Here is a 15,157-nt window from a genome sequence, read left to right as displayed (position 1 = left end):
GCTAGAGAGGAGGCACGAGAGCCCTTTCTCCCTTCTCTCCGCCGGCGGGAGGGGTCAGTGAGCCGTAATAGTACTTACACCCGCCCGCCCCAAACTCTGGTTAACATACAACACACGCACGCGCGCGCGCGGTACCATACGCTCTCGCACGCTAGGCAATCATTTTCGCATCACGGCGAGTAGGCTGCCTACTAGAAGAGCAGCACGCAGCAGCCAGCAGCAGCAGCGAAAGTGGGCCGCCCGCGACTGCCCGCTGCCCCGTCCGACTCTCTCCCTCCGTCTTTCCCCTCCCCCTCTCTCCCTCTCTCCCTCTCTCTCCCCTCCCCTCCTCGCCCTCTCTCTCCCCCTCCCCCTCTCTCGCCTCTCTCTCCCTCTCCCCCTCTCTCCCTCTCTTCTCCCCCTCCCCCCTCCCCCTCTCTCTCCCCTCTCCCCCTCCTCCTCTATCGCTCTACATGTAGTAGTAATTAGGCGGCTGGGGCATATCGTTACCGTGCGGCGCTCGCGCGGTGAATTATTAAAAGCCTAAGAATTTAATTAGGAAAATGGGCCAGACAGCATCATCATCATCAGCAGCAGCAGCAGCATGGAGCAGGGCAGGGGCAGTGATTGCCGCGCAGCGTTGATCGGGCCGAACAAAGATGGCGAATCGCCGGGGAGTGGAGTCAATCACCCACCCCCTCGTCGTAATACGTACGCAGGCCGCCTCGTGCGTAAGGTGTCGGCCAGTCGATCTCCCTCTCTACCGCCCCGCGGACTCGTACGCATACGTACACGTACACGTACACACACACACGCACACGCGAGAGCGCGCGCGACGACACACACAACCACTCTCGTGGCCAGTCAGCGCAGACACAGAGCATCCGGATCGTCAGCGCCGTCAGTTCGTGTGTTGTGATTGACTCATCGTGTTGTGTTGCTTCGTATATTGATATACATTCTTGTGTGTGTGTTTATATATATATATATATACATATATATATATTGATAGAAAGAGAGGTTTATATATATATATATATATTGAGAGGTATCAGTGATTGAGCATCCGTAGCTGAGCGCAATGACTACGAGGAGGACTTGGGATAGTACTTCTTCTGAGTCGGAGGTAAGGCGTCCCGTCCTCGGTCTACATGAATCACCACCGTCATCACCTTAACACTAACCCTATCCCTATCCCTAAGCCTAAGCTTAACCCTAACCATATCCCTAAGCCTAACCCTATTCCTAAGCCCAATCCTAACCCTAACCCTATCCTTAATCCCAACCCTGACCTTGAGCATAGCCCTCACCTTAACCTGAGCCCTCACCTTACCCCTAGCCCAAACCCTAACATAGCCCCAGCCTATCACTAACCCTGACCGTGACCCTAACCCTAACTCTAGTTCTAATGCTCAACTCTAATTCCAACCCTTAACCTTAACGCACCAACTCCAACCTTACCCAAGCCCTAATCTTACGCATAATCCTCATCCCCGGGGTCTTGACTTAGAATCGATCCTTACCGACTGACCCATGGAGGGAGGTAAACGCGCGTGTGTGCGGGTCTTCTCCCCTTACGCATACCCCCGTGATCCTGTCTCTCCGCTTCTTCTTTTTTGCTGTCGATCCAGTCCCCTCTGCTTCTTCGTCTTCCTGAAGTGGCGCCTGGCTGTGTTGCCTCGTCGGTGGCTTGCTTGCGACAAGGGAGACGGTGTCATTCGCCATGGTCGGCCGGTGATTGTCTTCAGGGTTGGGGCGTGTGCGGGAAAGTCTCGTGGCCACGTAGCCGTGTGTGTCTCCCACGCAGGGTGTGTGTGTGTGTGCGTGCGTGCGCGTGCGGCGTGCGTGCGTGTGTGTTTTCGTGTGTTTGTGTGTTGTGTGTGGCGGTGCGTGACGTGTTGTGTGTGTGTGTGTGTGTGTGTGTGTGTGTGTGTGCGTGCGTGCGTGCGTGCGTGCGTGTTCGTGATGTGTGTGTGCTGCTTGTGTGTGTGTGTGTGTGTGATTGCGTGGCGTGGCGCGCGCGCGTGCGTGTGTGTGCGTGTTATCCTTTCGCTATTGCGTTATCGTGCGAAGGGAGCCCCTTGAGACACCCGCGCCGTGTGTGTGTGTGTATGTGTGTGTATGTACATGTGTACGTGTACAGCGTGTGTGTACGTGTGTCATGACGTGTGTGCATACCCATGAGAGAGAGAGAGAGAGCGACCAACAGTAAAACATGCCCGGGGCAAGGCCCAGCTGTTTTGTTAACGGGACTTCCTACCTGTGCGTGTAACGTGTTTAGAGGCGTACGGATGCTAATTTGCGGCAGGGTCCATAGGTGCACTGCATACTCAGGGCCCGCTCAGTCGCGCACGCCCGGGAAAATATTGTATAATATTGAAAAACGTGCGGTGTATGTAGGCAATGATCGATTTTCCCTTCACAATTGACACTTGGTCACTGATTGCTGACATTGCCCCTCCGGGTGTTTGCCAATGTTTGTTTACATTGCCACGATAAGGCGTTCAGTGTTATATTATATAATACGTCTGTATTTATTTATGTGTGTGTAGCCATTCTATATAAGCCGGTGTGATATATTTACCGCCTAAGATAATAAAAGTTATATGTTATAAAATTTTGTAAAACTATATATCAGCGCAGTATATATGCCAGAGGGTAGACCCTGTCATTTAGTTTTGGGTTATCTGTGTTTTTGTTAGCTAGGCATGTAAAATCAGTGTTATGATTTATAGATAACACTGATTTACAACTCCTCCCATATCTCATCGCATTTAAACTATGAATCCAAACGCCAATCAGTGCTCCAAATTTTAGGGGATTCGAAATCCATGTTATAAAACTTCATATTTATTATCAAACACCAGTCCAGCCATCTTGTTTCTGGATATTAGATGTCAATTTACAACTGTTCATGAGAACGGCCCAGCTTTTCCCCATGCCGAGACACCCGCGGTTACTGCGTTAACCCGATCGAGTGGTGGTCGAGGCGAAGAAGGTTGCGCAGGATATCGTAAAATATTAATCGCATACCAGCGATCGACGAAGTTTACTAGTGATCACCATAGCTACGGTCGGGCGTAGACTGGCGCGAAAGTCGCGCGACGAACGAACTCGTACACGTTTCCCGTTCACGACGTTCCCCGTTAACTAGGAAGCGTTCCTCTGCGAAAACATTTGAAACGGTTACGAAAAAAGTCCGTCTGCAATAACATGGCGCATCTACACGCGTACATTCGCCATCCGGCTGCTCTCGCGCCAGTAGACCGTGCCACGATACGGGTTTTTGTACGGGCGTATAAGTGATGTAGAAGCACGTAGAGGTGTGTGAGGTGTGTATATAATATACAGGTGTTTGTAGCGCGTGAATCTACAGCCGGGACACATGCAGACGACAGAGATGGCGAGCAAGCGGGAGCAGCGCTCGCAGAGGGACGTGCACCTAGCGGCGATATTAAAGGTTCCTCGTTTTGAAATGAATGAATCAGATTCACAAAGACGTCATATATAATAATTATAAGCTATATAATATTATAACAAATTTAGGATGTGAATATAAGCTTGCTTTGCATCGGTTTGTTTTCTTATAAATATGACGTAGGTATTTTCGTGGAATTTCACCCGTCTAGCAGTGAACATGTACCTACTAGAATGTAGGCCCTATGATATCTATCAGAAGTAGATAATAAGGGACATATATTAAGCGACCTAGAGACCTAGGGCCCTAGCTATTATCTACTTCTGATATCTATCTATAGGCCGGGCGCCCAGCTGTATGAGATTATTTACTCATGATAAGATTGATATATATAATATAGGTATATGTATATGTTTATACTATAACGGACAGTAGGCCTACGTGGCGACGTGAACATGCAATAACATATAGCAATATTAACAAATTGCAATAGCAATAGCTAAAGCAATATCCAAGCTATTAGCTATACCATGTGTTGATGTGTTTATAGTCGTTATTATTGCTGGGAAGCTATTTTTTCTGGCATGGCATTTTGGTATTTTTTTTTCAATGGCATTTTAGTTTGCTTTCTATACATCGGCATTGAAATTGATGAATCCGAATACGTAATTGGATGGTTGAAAACGTGTGGAATTTGATCCCAAACGCGATAAAACGTATGATAAAGCAGCCCCATACATTACCATAAATAACAACTGATAGTGTGATATGGTTACTAGATAGGAATAACCATTTGTCTCTGACGCATTGGACGCGGGACAATGCTAACAAATTCACAACGAGAGTGAGGCCATTTGTATTGACCTGCGCGCCATCTAACGAGCAATTAAATAAGCCTGCTCTAGTTACCACCGACAGCAAGAATGAAACTACGCTAATCGTGTGCGCGTGCATGGTTACGAAAGTGATGACAACGCTAGCGCTGAAAATGGACCAATAAGAGCTGAGCTAGCTCGTTGGTGCGTTATCACTGCACCGCTTCACTTGAAATTCTCTGTTATTGTTTGTCATCGGTTTATTTTGTTTTGCATGAGTTCCTCAAGCTTTTCAAACTACGAGGTAACAATAGACAATCATCTCCCGTTACCGGATTTAGCTTTCTCGCAAGACATGATTTACTTGTTTATCTTTTGTTTTGTTTATTATCGTCTGGTTGTCGGGGTTGATTGTTGTCGTCGACAGTCATCATAACATCAGGTCTACATAATTATAATACATTCCACATTAGTTGTCATTACATTTACAGGTGACAGCACCATATCTTCTCTCATGATACCGATCGCGTCCACTGATTTTAAGTAGACTGTAGTATCTCCCAATGAAATCATAGTGACATATTCTGTGTAACTTCACAGTAATAACTAATAAGTAATATCACTAACAGTAACAGGTAATCACTACTTTAGTACTTATATATACTTATTATATTAGTTATTAGTATTAGTATTAGTATTAGTATTGCTGAGAGGGTCTATGTCCCCCAGGGTACTGCCGGAACGTACCCTGGGTACGGTCCGGTATACCGGAACGTACCCTGGTACTAAATACTACTATCTAATATATGCCGGACCGTACCCTTGCCTACTCCACTAATGAGTCTAGGGAGTCCGAGTCGCCTACGCCTACTCCCTAACCCTAACCCCAACCCTAACCCTAAACCTAAACCTAACCCTAACCCTAACCATATCAGCTAGATAGTTACCAGGGTACGTTCTGGTATATCGGACCGTACCAAGGGTACGTTCCGGCAGCACCCTGGGGGACATAGACGCTATGAGCATTAGGCTTAGTAATAATATATAATAATAATAATATTACGTATACTTATATTACTTATAGTAATTATACTAGATTGACTCAATGACTGTCGACTACACATCTGGTTTTATTTGTGGCATTATGAATCATGATCTGTCATTGTTATAATGTGTTATAAATGTTTATATATTTTGGTTTCAAACAAGTAGGGTTTGGGGTAGGGTCCCTATATACAGAGAGTTGCGCCATGACGAGTCGGAAAAAATCGGTCACGTGGTCGCTGGACGACATGTTGTTTCCAAATGGATACGCACGGCTATGGCCGTAAGAAAGTGTACAATTAAATTATCATATGGCGCGAACAATTTGAGTTACATTTCTAGAAATCTAGATACACATAGCCACATGTCTTAGCTATAATCTCTGTAAATTTTGAGTTTATTGAAGCACGATTAGTCTAATTAATTACTACGGAATATTGTACAGCGTATCCATACAGCGCTGTACTTAAGCGGCAGCGGTGAGGATCCATTTGGAAACAAAATGGCGTCAAATCCTGAGTTGGCGCAACTCTCTGTATACAGGGACCCTAGTTTGGGGTAGAGGTAAGATGATTATGATTTCCGCTGTATATAAACGTATTCCATGATATCGCAAAATCCAGAAGTGTAATACTAAGTACTACACAGTACACTTCTGGATTGTAATATATAGATCAGCATCTGAATAATCATGCCATCACCTAGTTTGTGCCATTTAATATATTAGATATGTTCTATACTGACACAGACTAGATGACGTGGTATTTGTAGACCTAGCCAGAGCAGGCTGTACGACTGGTACACGTCGTAGGAGCCTCACACCCTTCCACACGAAAAGCCTCGTAGCTTGAAAACAAATGCTAATTTTATAAATAAAACATTCGACCTGCCTTGTTACATGTTGCAAGTGTATTCGCAGTCATGGCACACTTCTTAAATTGTATTTATTGTACTATTGTATTTACCTCGGTATTCGTATGTCATAATTGGACAATTTGGAAGGGAGTTATTTTCAAACATTGGTAAACTCCATACTTGCATTATTGCCCGTGCGCGAGAACTAATACGAGACCGGTGAGAGTGCGCAAAATCATGCAGAATTCAAACAGTAATGGCCACCTTGTTTGAATTTCTCCCCTATCAAATCTCAAAAATGTGTGCTGACATATAAATACGTGGTGAGCAATAGCGTGTTCGTAGTTGACAATAGCGTTGAAGTACAGAGAAACGGTAAGAGCCATCGTACGTTAGATATTGGTACGTTCGGTTGAAATGCTTTGTTAGCTACAGGTTTTGGTAGCTTCGTTCGCTTATAACCTTAACTGATCCAACATTCTGGGGGTAGTGTGTAAGAGTGTGCAATGTCTGCCTAACTAGTTAAACTGTGGTAAAAGTTTCCGTAAAAGTGATTCGTTTGTTTGTTTATCGCTTTGTTTTTCGCTTGTGACCTTAACTGATCGAACACTCTGGACGCTGTAGCATGGGTCGTGCAGAAAAGTGTGCAATGTCTGCCCAACTAGTTATAAACTATGGTAAAAATGTCCGTAAAACTGATTCGTTTGTGAAGTTCATTGTTTGTTTGATTATCGCTTTGTTTTTCGGTACGCGTCTCTAGAAGCTGGAGGAGAATGTCCTCGCGCAGAGGAGTGCGAGTGGCGTGAGTTCGTCCGCAGACGACACGGAAGAAAGCGATGGTTTGGCTTCGCGCGTGCGAGACATAATCACGCGGAATCTGTCCGACACGCTGGAGGAACTCGATTTCTCGCCGCCGTCTATGTCTTCCACTACACGCGCATACACATCGTTACAGGTGAGCGGTACGCTAGCTCGCGAAAATTGCACGTGTCCTATGAATTGTATGCATCAGTCGTGCGTGGTGTTGAGTATTACATGCATAGGTCGTGTGTGTGGTCATGTATTCTAGATGTGTCAGTTGCGTATTGCAAGTGTCGGTCGTGTGTGGGGTCACATATTGCATGTATCGGTCGTGTGGGGTCAAGTATTATAGGTCGTGTGTGCGGTCACACATTGCATGCATAGATTGTGCGTGGGGTCGTGTATTGTATGTATTGGTTATGTGGGGTAGCATATCACAACACGGTAACACGGCTGATGTTTCCCAGGATGAGAACAGCATATTGGAGAAGGAGGTGGCGCGGCTGGAGGAGCTCCTCTCCATGAGTCGCACCGAGCGAGACGACCTCTCCGGCAAATACACGGCGCTCACGGAGAAGGTAAGGGGGAGGGGAGGGAACCGGGCGCTCTGTCTTCCTCTTCTTGCTTTCACATCTTTTGTTCGGAAAAGGTGAAGTAACATGTTCTTTTTTGTACTTTACGTTGTACGTTGTTAGACGCTAGGTCTGTATATGTAAATAATTAAATAAATAAATAAATAAACAAACATATATATATATGAGAGAGAGAGAGAGAGAGAGAGAGAGAGAGAGAGAGAGCGAGAGAGAGAGAGAGAACATAAACATTGAGACTTTACTTTTAAGAGACTTTACATTAATACAATTCATGTTTACTTATCATCGATTTATTAGTGATAGGGGCCCGAGTTCCGGGGATCATGACTATAGTCGGGACCCTTCTCTGAGAGAGGCGGGAAGAAAAGCAAGAGGGAAAAGAAGAGAGAGAGAGAGAGAGAGAGAGAGAGAGAGAGAGAGAGAGAGAGAGAGAGAGAGAGAGAGAGAGAGAGAGAAGAGAGAGAGAAAGAGGGAGAGTGAGAGAAAGGGGGTGGGCGGGACGAGGGGAAAAATGAATAGAAAGAGAGCGAGGAAGGGGGAACTATGTGTGTGTGTGCGTGTGTGTGAGCGTGCGTGTGTGTGAGCGTGCGTGTGTGTGTGCGTGTGTGTGTGTGTGTGTGTGCGTGCGTGCGAGCGCGCGCGTGCTCGTGTGAGTGTGCGTGTTTAGGTGGCAGTTTTGATTTCGCGACGATCGATGGAAGGATGATAGCTATATAGCGGTGGTGCGACAATTCGCTGCCAGATGGCGCTCGCGTTTGTTTCTTGCAAGTGATACGTACATGACATCAAGAGCTAATAATAGGACCTGGTGTTATTAGTTGTTAATGTCATATAGTTACACACATCACGATGCGTGTGCGTTTTAATCCACTCACTGATAGTAAAAAGTAGGTCTCAGGGGAGAGATAGTTATCCGCTAGATGGCGCATTATTAGTGTGTTGTGTATATAGAAATCAGTTAACCCTACCCCTAACCCTAACCCTAACCCTAACCCTAACCCAAATCCTAACCCTAACCCTAACCCTAATCCTAACCCTAACCCTAATCCTAACCCTAACCCTAACCCTAATTCTAAAAAATAAACAAATTTAGCAAAAAATAATCAAAATAAATAAGAGACAAAATTAGCCAATCCGAGCCGTCCCCTAGCGGATCACTATCTATCCCCTGCGCAAAATTTGATAGTAAATACTTTTAAGGCCATGAGCATAGTTCATAGCCAATAAGGGGCATTATACCGCAGCTTGCGTTTACCGGTTAGAGTGACTCGAACGTTCTTGCGGCATGAGGTTAAACAACCTTGGTGTCAACGCAACGACGTGCGTAGTCAGTCTACGTACCGATCACGTGCACCGCTAGTGAATATCTTGAATCAACAGAAAACTCACGTGTAATCTTCAGACGTATCTGGGTTACCTTGAACATAGGTAGTGACTGCGAGTAAACGATGTTGTTGATTTATTATTACGTTTATCAAACCACTGCATGTGTACAATCAGGGAGTGAATTAAGACAAATAATATGATTAATTTGTTTCAATTCGCTCTTGATCTGATGGAGAGAAGTTTGTGCCGTGTTAATTAGTGTTCTTTTTCATTAACTATCATGTTACTTCATTATGTTTCTTTGCTAGATTCACTTAGAAGTGGTCGCTCTTATTTGCCAATTATTTACTCGTGAAAAATAAACGCGCATCATCTTTCCTTTAATGAAATTCAATAATCGCGATGTGACGTCACAGTTTCCATAATGGCAGTGTGGTGTTACGTAGACTAGTTTCAGGTTATCTGATACATCCCGCAGACTTGTAATAGCGGCAGTGAGTCACTGTTGGCAAGTAAAGGTGTGGTAACAATAAGGTACATAAGAGACACGAAATCGTGAAACGTGTGTGAGACGCATTTCAAAGAAATAGCAGATCTGCTCTGAGAAAACCAAATAGCAGATCGGCTCTCAGAAAACCCACCCGCTATCGTATTAGGCGCTGGGGCATATCGTTACCGTGCGGCGCTCGCCGGTGAATTATTAAAAGCCTAAGAATTTAATTAGGAAAATGGGCCAGACAGCATCATCATCATCAGCAGCAGCAGCAGCATGAGCAGGCAGGGGCAGTGATTGCCGCGCAGCCGTTGATCGGGCCGAACAAAGAGCGAATCCCGGGGAGTGGAGTCAATCACCCACCCCCTCGTCGTATACGTACGCAGGCCGCCTCGTGCGTAAGGTGTCGGCCAGTTCGATCTCCCTCTCTACCGCCCCGCGGACGTACGCATACGTACACGTACACGTACACACACACACGCACACGCGAGAGCGCGCGCACACACACACACACACTCGTGGCCAGTCACGCAGACACAGAGCATCCGGATCGTCAGCGCCGTCAGTTCGTGTGTTTGTGATTGACCATCGTGTTGTGTTGCTTCGTATATTGATATACATTCTTGTGTGTGTGTTTATATATATATATATATATATTGAGGGGAAAAGAACAAGTTTATTGTAACTTCTCCTCTCATCAACTCTCTTGGTGTTCAAAGTAAGAATACAGCTTGTGATAATTTTGAATATGCCATGGTGCCCCATGCCTAGCGGGCTCGCTAGCTATCACCGACACCTGGTGGCCAACTCTGACAACTGCAGTTGGCATCGGTGCAGCCCGCGCAACTAACTCCCGTAGTTTCACCTCTGCATCTTTATGACTGATCATGGGAACAGCAATCGATACGATTGCAAGCTTTAGGTATCGAGGATGGTGTTGCCTACCCTAGGCCAATTTATCTGATTGGCGCGTGATTAATAAATGCCAGGTCAATACGATTGATCGTTAATTGTATGTTGGATGTGAAACTAGTATTATAAGTCATTACCCATTTTATTTATTCGCATGCTCATCCCAAGGTCTTATGTTTGTAAGACATGATAGGGGGTTAGGAGCCCTGCCAATGAAAAGATGCCTGCACATGAGCTGTACATTTTATTTACCTCTTGCAAAATAACGTTTTTCCTGTTTGTGCATCTGTACTGTATTGGAAAAACATTGGGAACCACCGATAAAGTTTAACCGTTTTTAATCAACCACTTTAATAGAGATGAATTATTGCCCGAATTTGCTATAAACAGTGTTACTGTTTTCTCTGTAGGATATATACAAGCGTGGAAACACGACTGTACCGTGTTTTCACCTGTTCTCGGCTGCTTTATGGCACATTCCACCTATTATCACCTGCTTTATGGCGTTTGCATCTGCTGTTACCCAGAGATAATTACTATATAGATGAATTCTGCAAGGTTGTCAGACATTATGAACAGCATGGGAACAAGAGGGTGCCTAGCTCTAATAATTCTCATCTTCACTTGGCAGTGTAACCGATTATTTGATTATTAAAGTATTCTCTGCAGTGAGCCAGTGATGTTGCACTAATTAAAATCAACCGGTGGATCAGTCTGTGATTGATCGGACGGTGTAAGGTGCTATATTTCTAAGCGCATGAGTAAGTTCATAAGCATAATTGCAGCTCATTATTTGATTTTTTTCTTCCAAATAAGAAATTGATATGTGGTGCATACAAGGGAAAAAATAACTTTTTTCATTGGAGCTCTTTTTCAAAAGTCTGTAGATAAAATAGCTCTTGTCATAAATTTTACGGGAGCTATTTTGAGCCTCACGGGAGCCTGCAGCAAAATGAGGGAGTCCGCAGTCTGAAATTCAAAACTAAAGATATTAACAATAACGTGTGTGCTTATTTTGAAGATTCATGCGGTTGCACGTCTACCAAATTATCTTTGGACATTTGCTGAAAAAGTACGGCAATTCCGCGAGGCCGTGCTCTGGAACGAACTAGTTAGTATATAACAGAATTTTCTGGGAGTCACACGGACTCCTGCATATGTCAAATCAGGGAGTCCGACAGTAAATGAGGGAGTATTTGACTCCGGACTCGCGTTAATTTCGCACCCTGCTGTTGTATGTCATTCTCTTCCACGTCAGACCAGCAGCATAGGCACGTGTGTAATTTCGGAATTTTTTCCCGAGAATAAATTAATACTAATGGTTAGTTAAGACAAATTACCTGCTCATCCTTCGTGATTTCGATTGCGCATTGCGAAACTGCTTTGGTACAGTCTGACTGTACTGATAGCTGCATATTTACATTAACTATAAGGAGTAAGATAGTAAAGACAAGATAACAGTAAGATAAGAGTATAAGATAATACACTTGCTCCTGATGTTATTGCAAGTGTAAAAATGTCAACATCAAAAGAAAGGTGAAAGTTAAATAAGTAAATGAAGCGCAAGCTAGTGTAGTGTGCGGCGGGCGGTTGCGAAAGGGGGATGGCGGTACAGTGACGCTGAAGGGGTCGTTGTCGTATAGGGTACCCTAACCCTAACCCTAACCCTAACCCTAACCCTAACCCTAACCCTAACCCTAACCCTAACCCTAACCCTAACCCTACCCACCCTAACCCTAACCCTAACCATATCAGATAGTTACCTCGGGTACATATATGTAGTACTCTATACGACAACGACCCTTCGTGCTACAGTGACACTGTACTTGACACGTAATGGGTAATTTTTACGAGTAAATGACTCAACTTCATCTACTACCGGTGTTATTTTATTCTCCGAAATGTTGTGCCGGTGGCCAGTGCAGTGGTGGTTGAATAGTTGTTATGGTTACGTACGTTAGCTCTAGTACTAGTATATAGCCCTTGGCCTTGTTGGCCCTGTGGTAACAAGGCCAAGGGATATAGTACTAGAGCTATGGATACGTGTGCTTGTATCGTGGGTGACACGACAGGTGGCACTGCTGTAGGTGGGGCAGGACCTGCAGTAGCTCACAAGCACGCTCCTACGCTCCACGCGGGGTGATACTCCATTAGTTTGTGGTTTAATGTTATTTAGGTTAGGGTTAGGCACCAACAACCTCTATACTCTATATTACACTAGTGCTCTAACAGAAGCAAAACGTATAAGATTGTAGATACGGTATAATCTCTTTCGTGGTTATATACCATCATTTTATCATTGAAACGTTCCAAGTGGGGTGGTTAGACCCATTTATCACAATGTATTCAAATTAATGCTGATAACATTGACATGTAGCCATTGCAGACATGCCACAATGTGCACACGTGCACTAGCCAGGCGCTTGAGTCCTGTGCAAATATTGTGGCTGGTCTAGCTGCCACCAGTAACTCACTGCACCAGTAACGCTGAGAGGGTCTATGTCCCCCAGGGTACTGCTGGAACGTACCCTGGTACTATCTAATATGCCGTACCGTTCCTCGCCTACTCCACTAACGAGTCTAGGGAGTCGCCTACGCCTACTCCCTAACTCTAACCCTAACCCTAATCCTAACCCTAATCCTAACCCTAATCCTAACCCTAACCATATCAAATAGTGACCAGGGTACGTTCCGGTATACCGGACCGTACCCAGGGTACGTTTCGGCAGTACCCTGGGGGACATAGACCCTATGAGCACCAGTAACCTGTATGTAATATGATAGCAGAAGTGATATGAAGTGAGATGCTATCTGGAGTCAAGATTGTTGGCCAGCAAGCATGACCAACCAAATTGGCTGTCTAGCAGCAGTCTCATGATGAGGTAGATAGGTGTTTGGTGCGAAGGTATCACGGCTTCTTGTAGCAGTAACTCCACACTGTACGAACGCCCGAGTATAACCTTCCTTATGAACAGGTAGCGGGGAATGAGGCAGTAATGCGCGAGAAAACAGAAATGCCCACGTGCACACGCGCGTGCCATATATATGCATTAACAGTAGCGTTGTCCGATGGCTCTAGAAGGGCTTATTGTCTCAAAATGTGCGGAATATTGTTCCAACACGCTGCGTTGGCCGTAAATTCACATGACGTGCTTGCTACCCTCGTGACGCGCTACATAAACCAAAGACGGAGACAGAGGAAGGCTATTTCGTAAAGGCGAGGTTGCTATGAGCAAGTCGTCATCATTCCTGTAGAGAATAAGTCACCATTGGTTGGCATAGTCAATCTGTCTATAACGTTATTGCCAGAACAAGTCGACCCTGTTCAGCAAATCTAGATTTGACTATGAGATGAGCTGTCGACTACTAGATTGCTGTAAACGGCCGCATTTTGACGCCAGTATAGAGGAAACTTCCTTCTAACGCGCGCTCAAGGCAGTCAGGCATCGTCACAGATCGTGCATCGCGACGCGTCGAAAAAATCGTCGAAAGTCCGCCGGCGAAGAATTGCATACGGTGGCGCCCCTCCCGGTTTGATGGGCGACATATTTCGGCGGCGTCGGGACGCGGATGGCTTCTTCTCTTCCCCGGAACCTCGTCGCCACGGCTTCCCGCGTCTCGGCGTGAGCCCCAGTGAAGAGAGAGAAGAGGAGGAGGAGGAGGAGGAGGAGGAGGAGGAGGAGAAGGAGGAGGCTGGCGCAGGGGGAGGAGCCGACGTCAGGCGGTCGTTGTCGCGTCTTCCTGCGCAGACTGCTGCCGAGACGCGCTGCGGACGTCCGCGGCATGCCGGACTGCACCGGCGACGACGACGCGGCGCCAGTCTACGGCATCCCCGCGTGGCGGACGAGAGGCGTCGGGCGCCCGAGAGCTCGCCGACCGACATCGACCTTGACCTTTACCGCGACCTTGACCTCGAGTTTGACCTCGAGAGCAGTGAAGCCACGGTCAGTACCTCCCGAATGCCGGCCTGCACCAGAATGTCTCGCGTAACAAGGAACGCAAGTTTACGAGTAAGAAGGTTCACGCGTGACTAAGAAAAGTTTGGTTCGAGAGAGAGAGAGAGAGAGAGAAAGAGAGAGAGAGCGAAGAGAGCCTGCGAGAGAGGTAGAGAGAGAAGAGGTATAGGAGAGAGAGGAGAGCGTCTCGGTAGGCGAGAGAGGTAGAGAGAGAGAGGTGACCGCAGAGGCAGGAACGAAGGTAGAGGAGAGAGTAGAGCAGCGAGAGAGTGCGAGAGAGCGCGAGAGAGGTAGAAAAAGAGAGAGCGAGAGAGAGAGCGAGAGAGAGAGAGTAGAGAGAGGTAGAGAGAGAGACGAGAAGAGAGGAGAGAGCGAGAGAGCACGCGACGGAGGCGAATTCTATAAAGAGAGAGAGAGAGTGCGCGAGAGAGATACAGATAGGAGAGTATGAGAAAGCGAAGAGAAAGGCGAGAGCCAAGCGGCGAGAGAGAGAGAGAGAGAGGAGAAAGCGAAGAGCAGGAGAGAGAGAGAGAGAGACGAGCGGAGAGAGAGGAGAGAGATACAGAGAGAGACAGAGAGCAGGAGAGAGAGGAGAGAGATGAGAGAGAGGAGAGAGAGATGAGAGTACGAGAAGAGGAGAAGAGAGATGAGGAAGAGAGAGAGAGAGAGAAGAGAGAAGAGAGACGAGAGAGAGAGTGAGAGAGAAAGAGAGAGAGAGAGAAGAGGAGGAGAGGAGAGAGAGAGAGAGAGAGAGGATGAGGAGGAGAGAGAGAGAGAGAGAGAAGAGAGAGAGAGAGGGAGACGAGGAGGCAGAGGAGACTGTTTAAAAAAAAGAGATGAGAGAGAGAGAAAGCGAAAAGCTTCCGGGGATTAGCTGGAACGAGAGGAACGCGGTTGACGTGTTTAGTTGACGTATAGGGTATAGTGGCCAGGGCGTTAGAGACAAAGGCCGACTGTATTGGTCT

At 46.2% G+C, this 15,157-nt stretch overlaps 1 protein-coding gene across 1 annotated transcript in view; it reads left to right on the top strand.

Moving 5' to 3' along the window:
• Window positions 1-4,436: 4,436 nt before the first annotated feature.
• The window catches only part of LOC106810087, an 11,632-nt gene continuing 911 nt past the window's right edge, over window positions 4,437-15,157 (top strand). Inside the window, exons 1-4 of the mRNA XM_014813361.1 lie at window positions 4,437-4,516; window positions 6,872-7,066; window positions 7,380-7,490; window positions 13,986-14,180. Coding sequence (XP_014668847.1) covers window positions 4,487-4,516; window positions 6,872-7,066; window positions 7,380-7,490; window positions 13,986-14,180 — 531 coding nt within the window. The 5' untranslated portion in view covers window positions 4,437-4,486. The remainder of the gene's footprint in view (window positions 4,517-6,871; window positions 7,067-7,379; window positions 7,491-13,985; window positions 14,181-15,157) is intronic.

This window comes from Priapulus caudatus, unplaced genomic scaffold (assembly GCF_000485595.1).
Source record: "Priapulus caudatus unplaced genomic scaffold, Priapulus_caudatus-5.0.1 Scaffold409, whole genome shotgun sequence".
Classification (NCBI taxonomy): domain Eukaryota; kingdom Metazoa; phylum Priapulida; class Priapulimorpha; order Priapulimorphida; family Priapulidae; genus Priapulus; species Priapulus caudatus.
The sequence above is the reverse complement of the archived record's forward strand: the minus strand, read 5'-3'. Positions and strand labels throughout refer to the sequence as shown.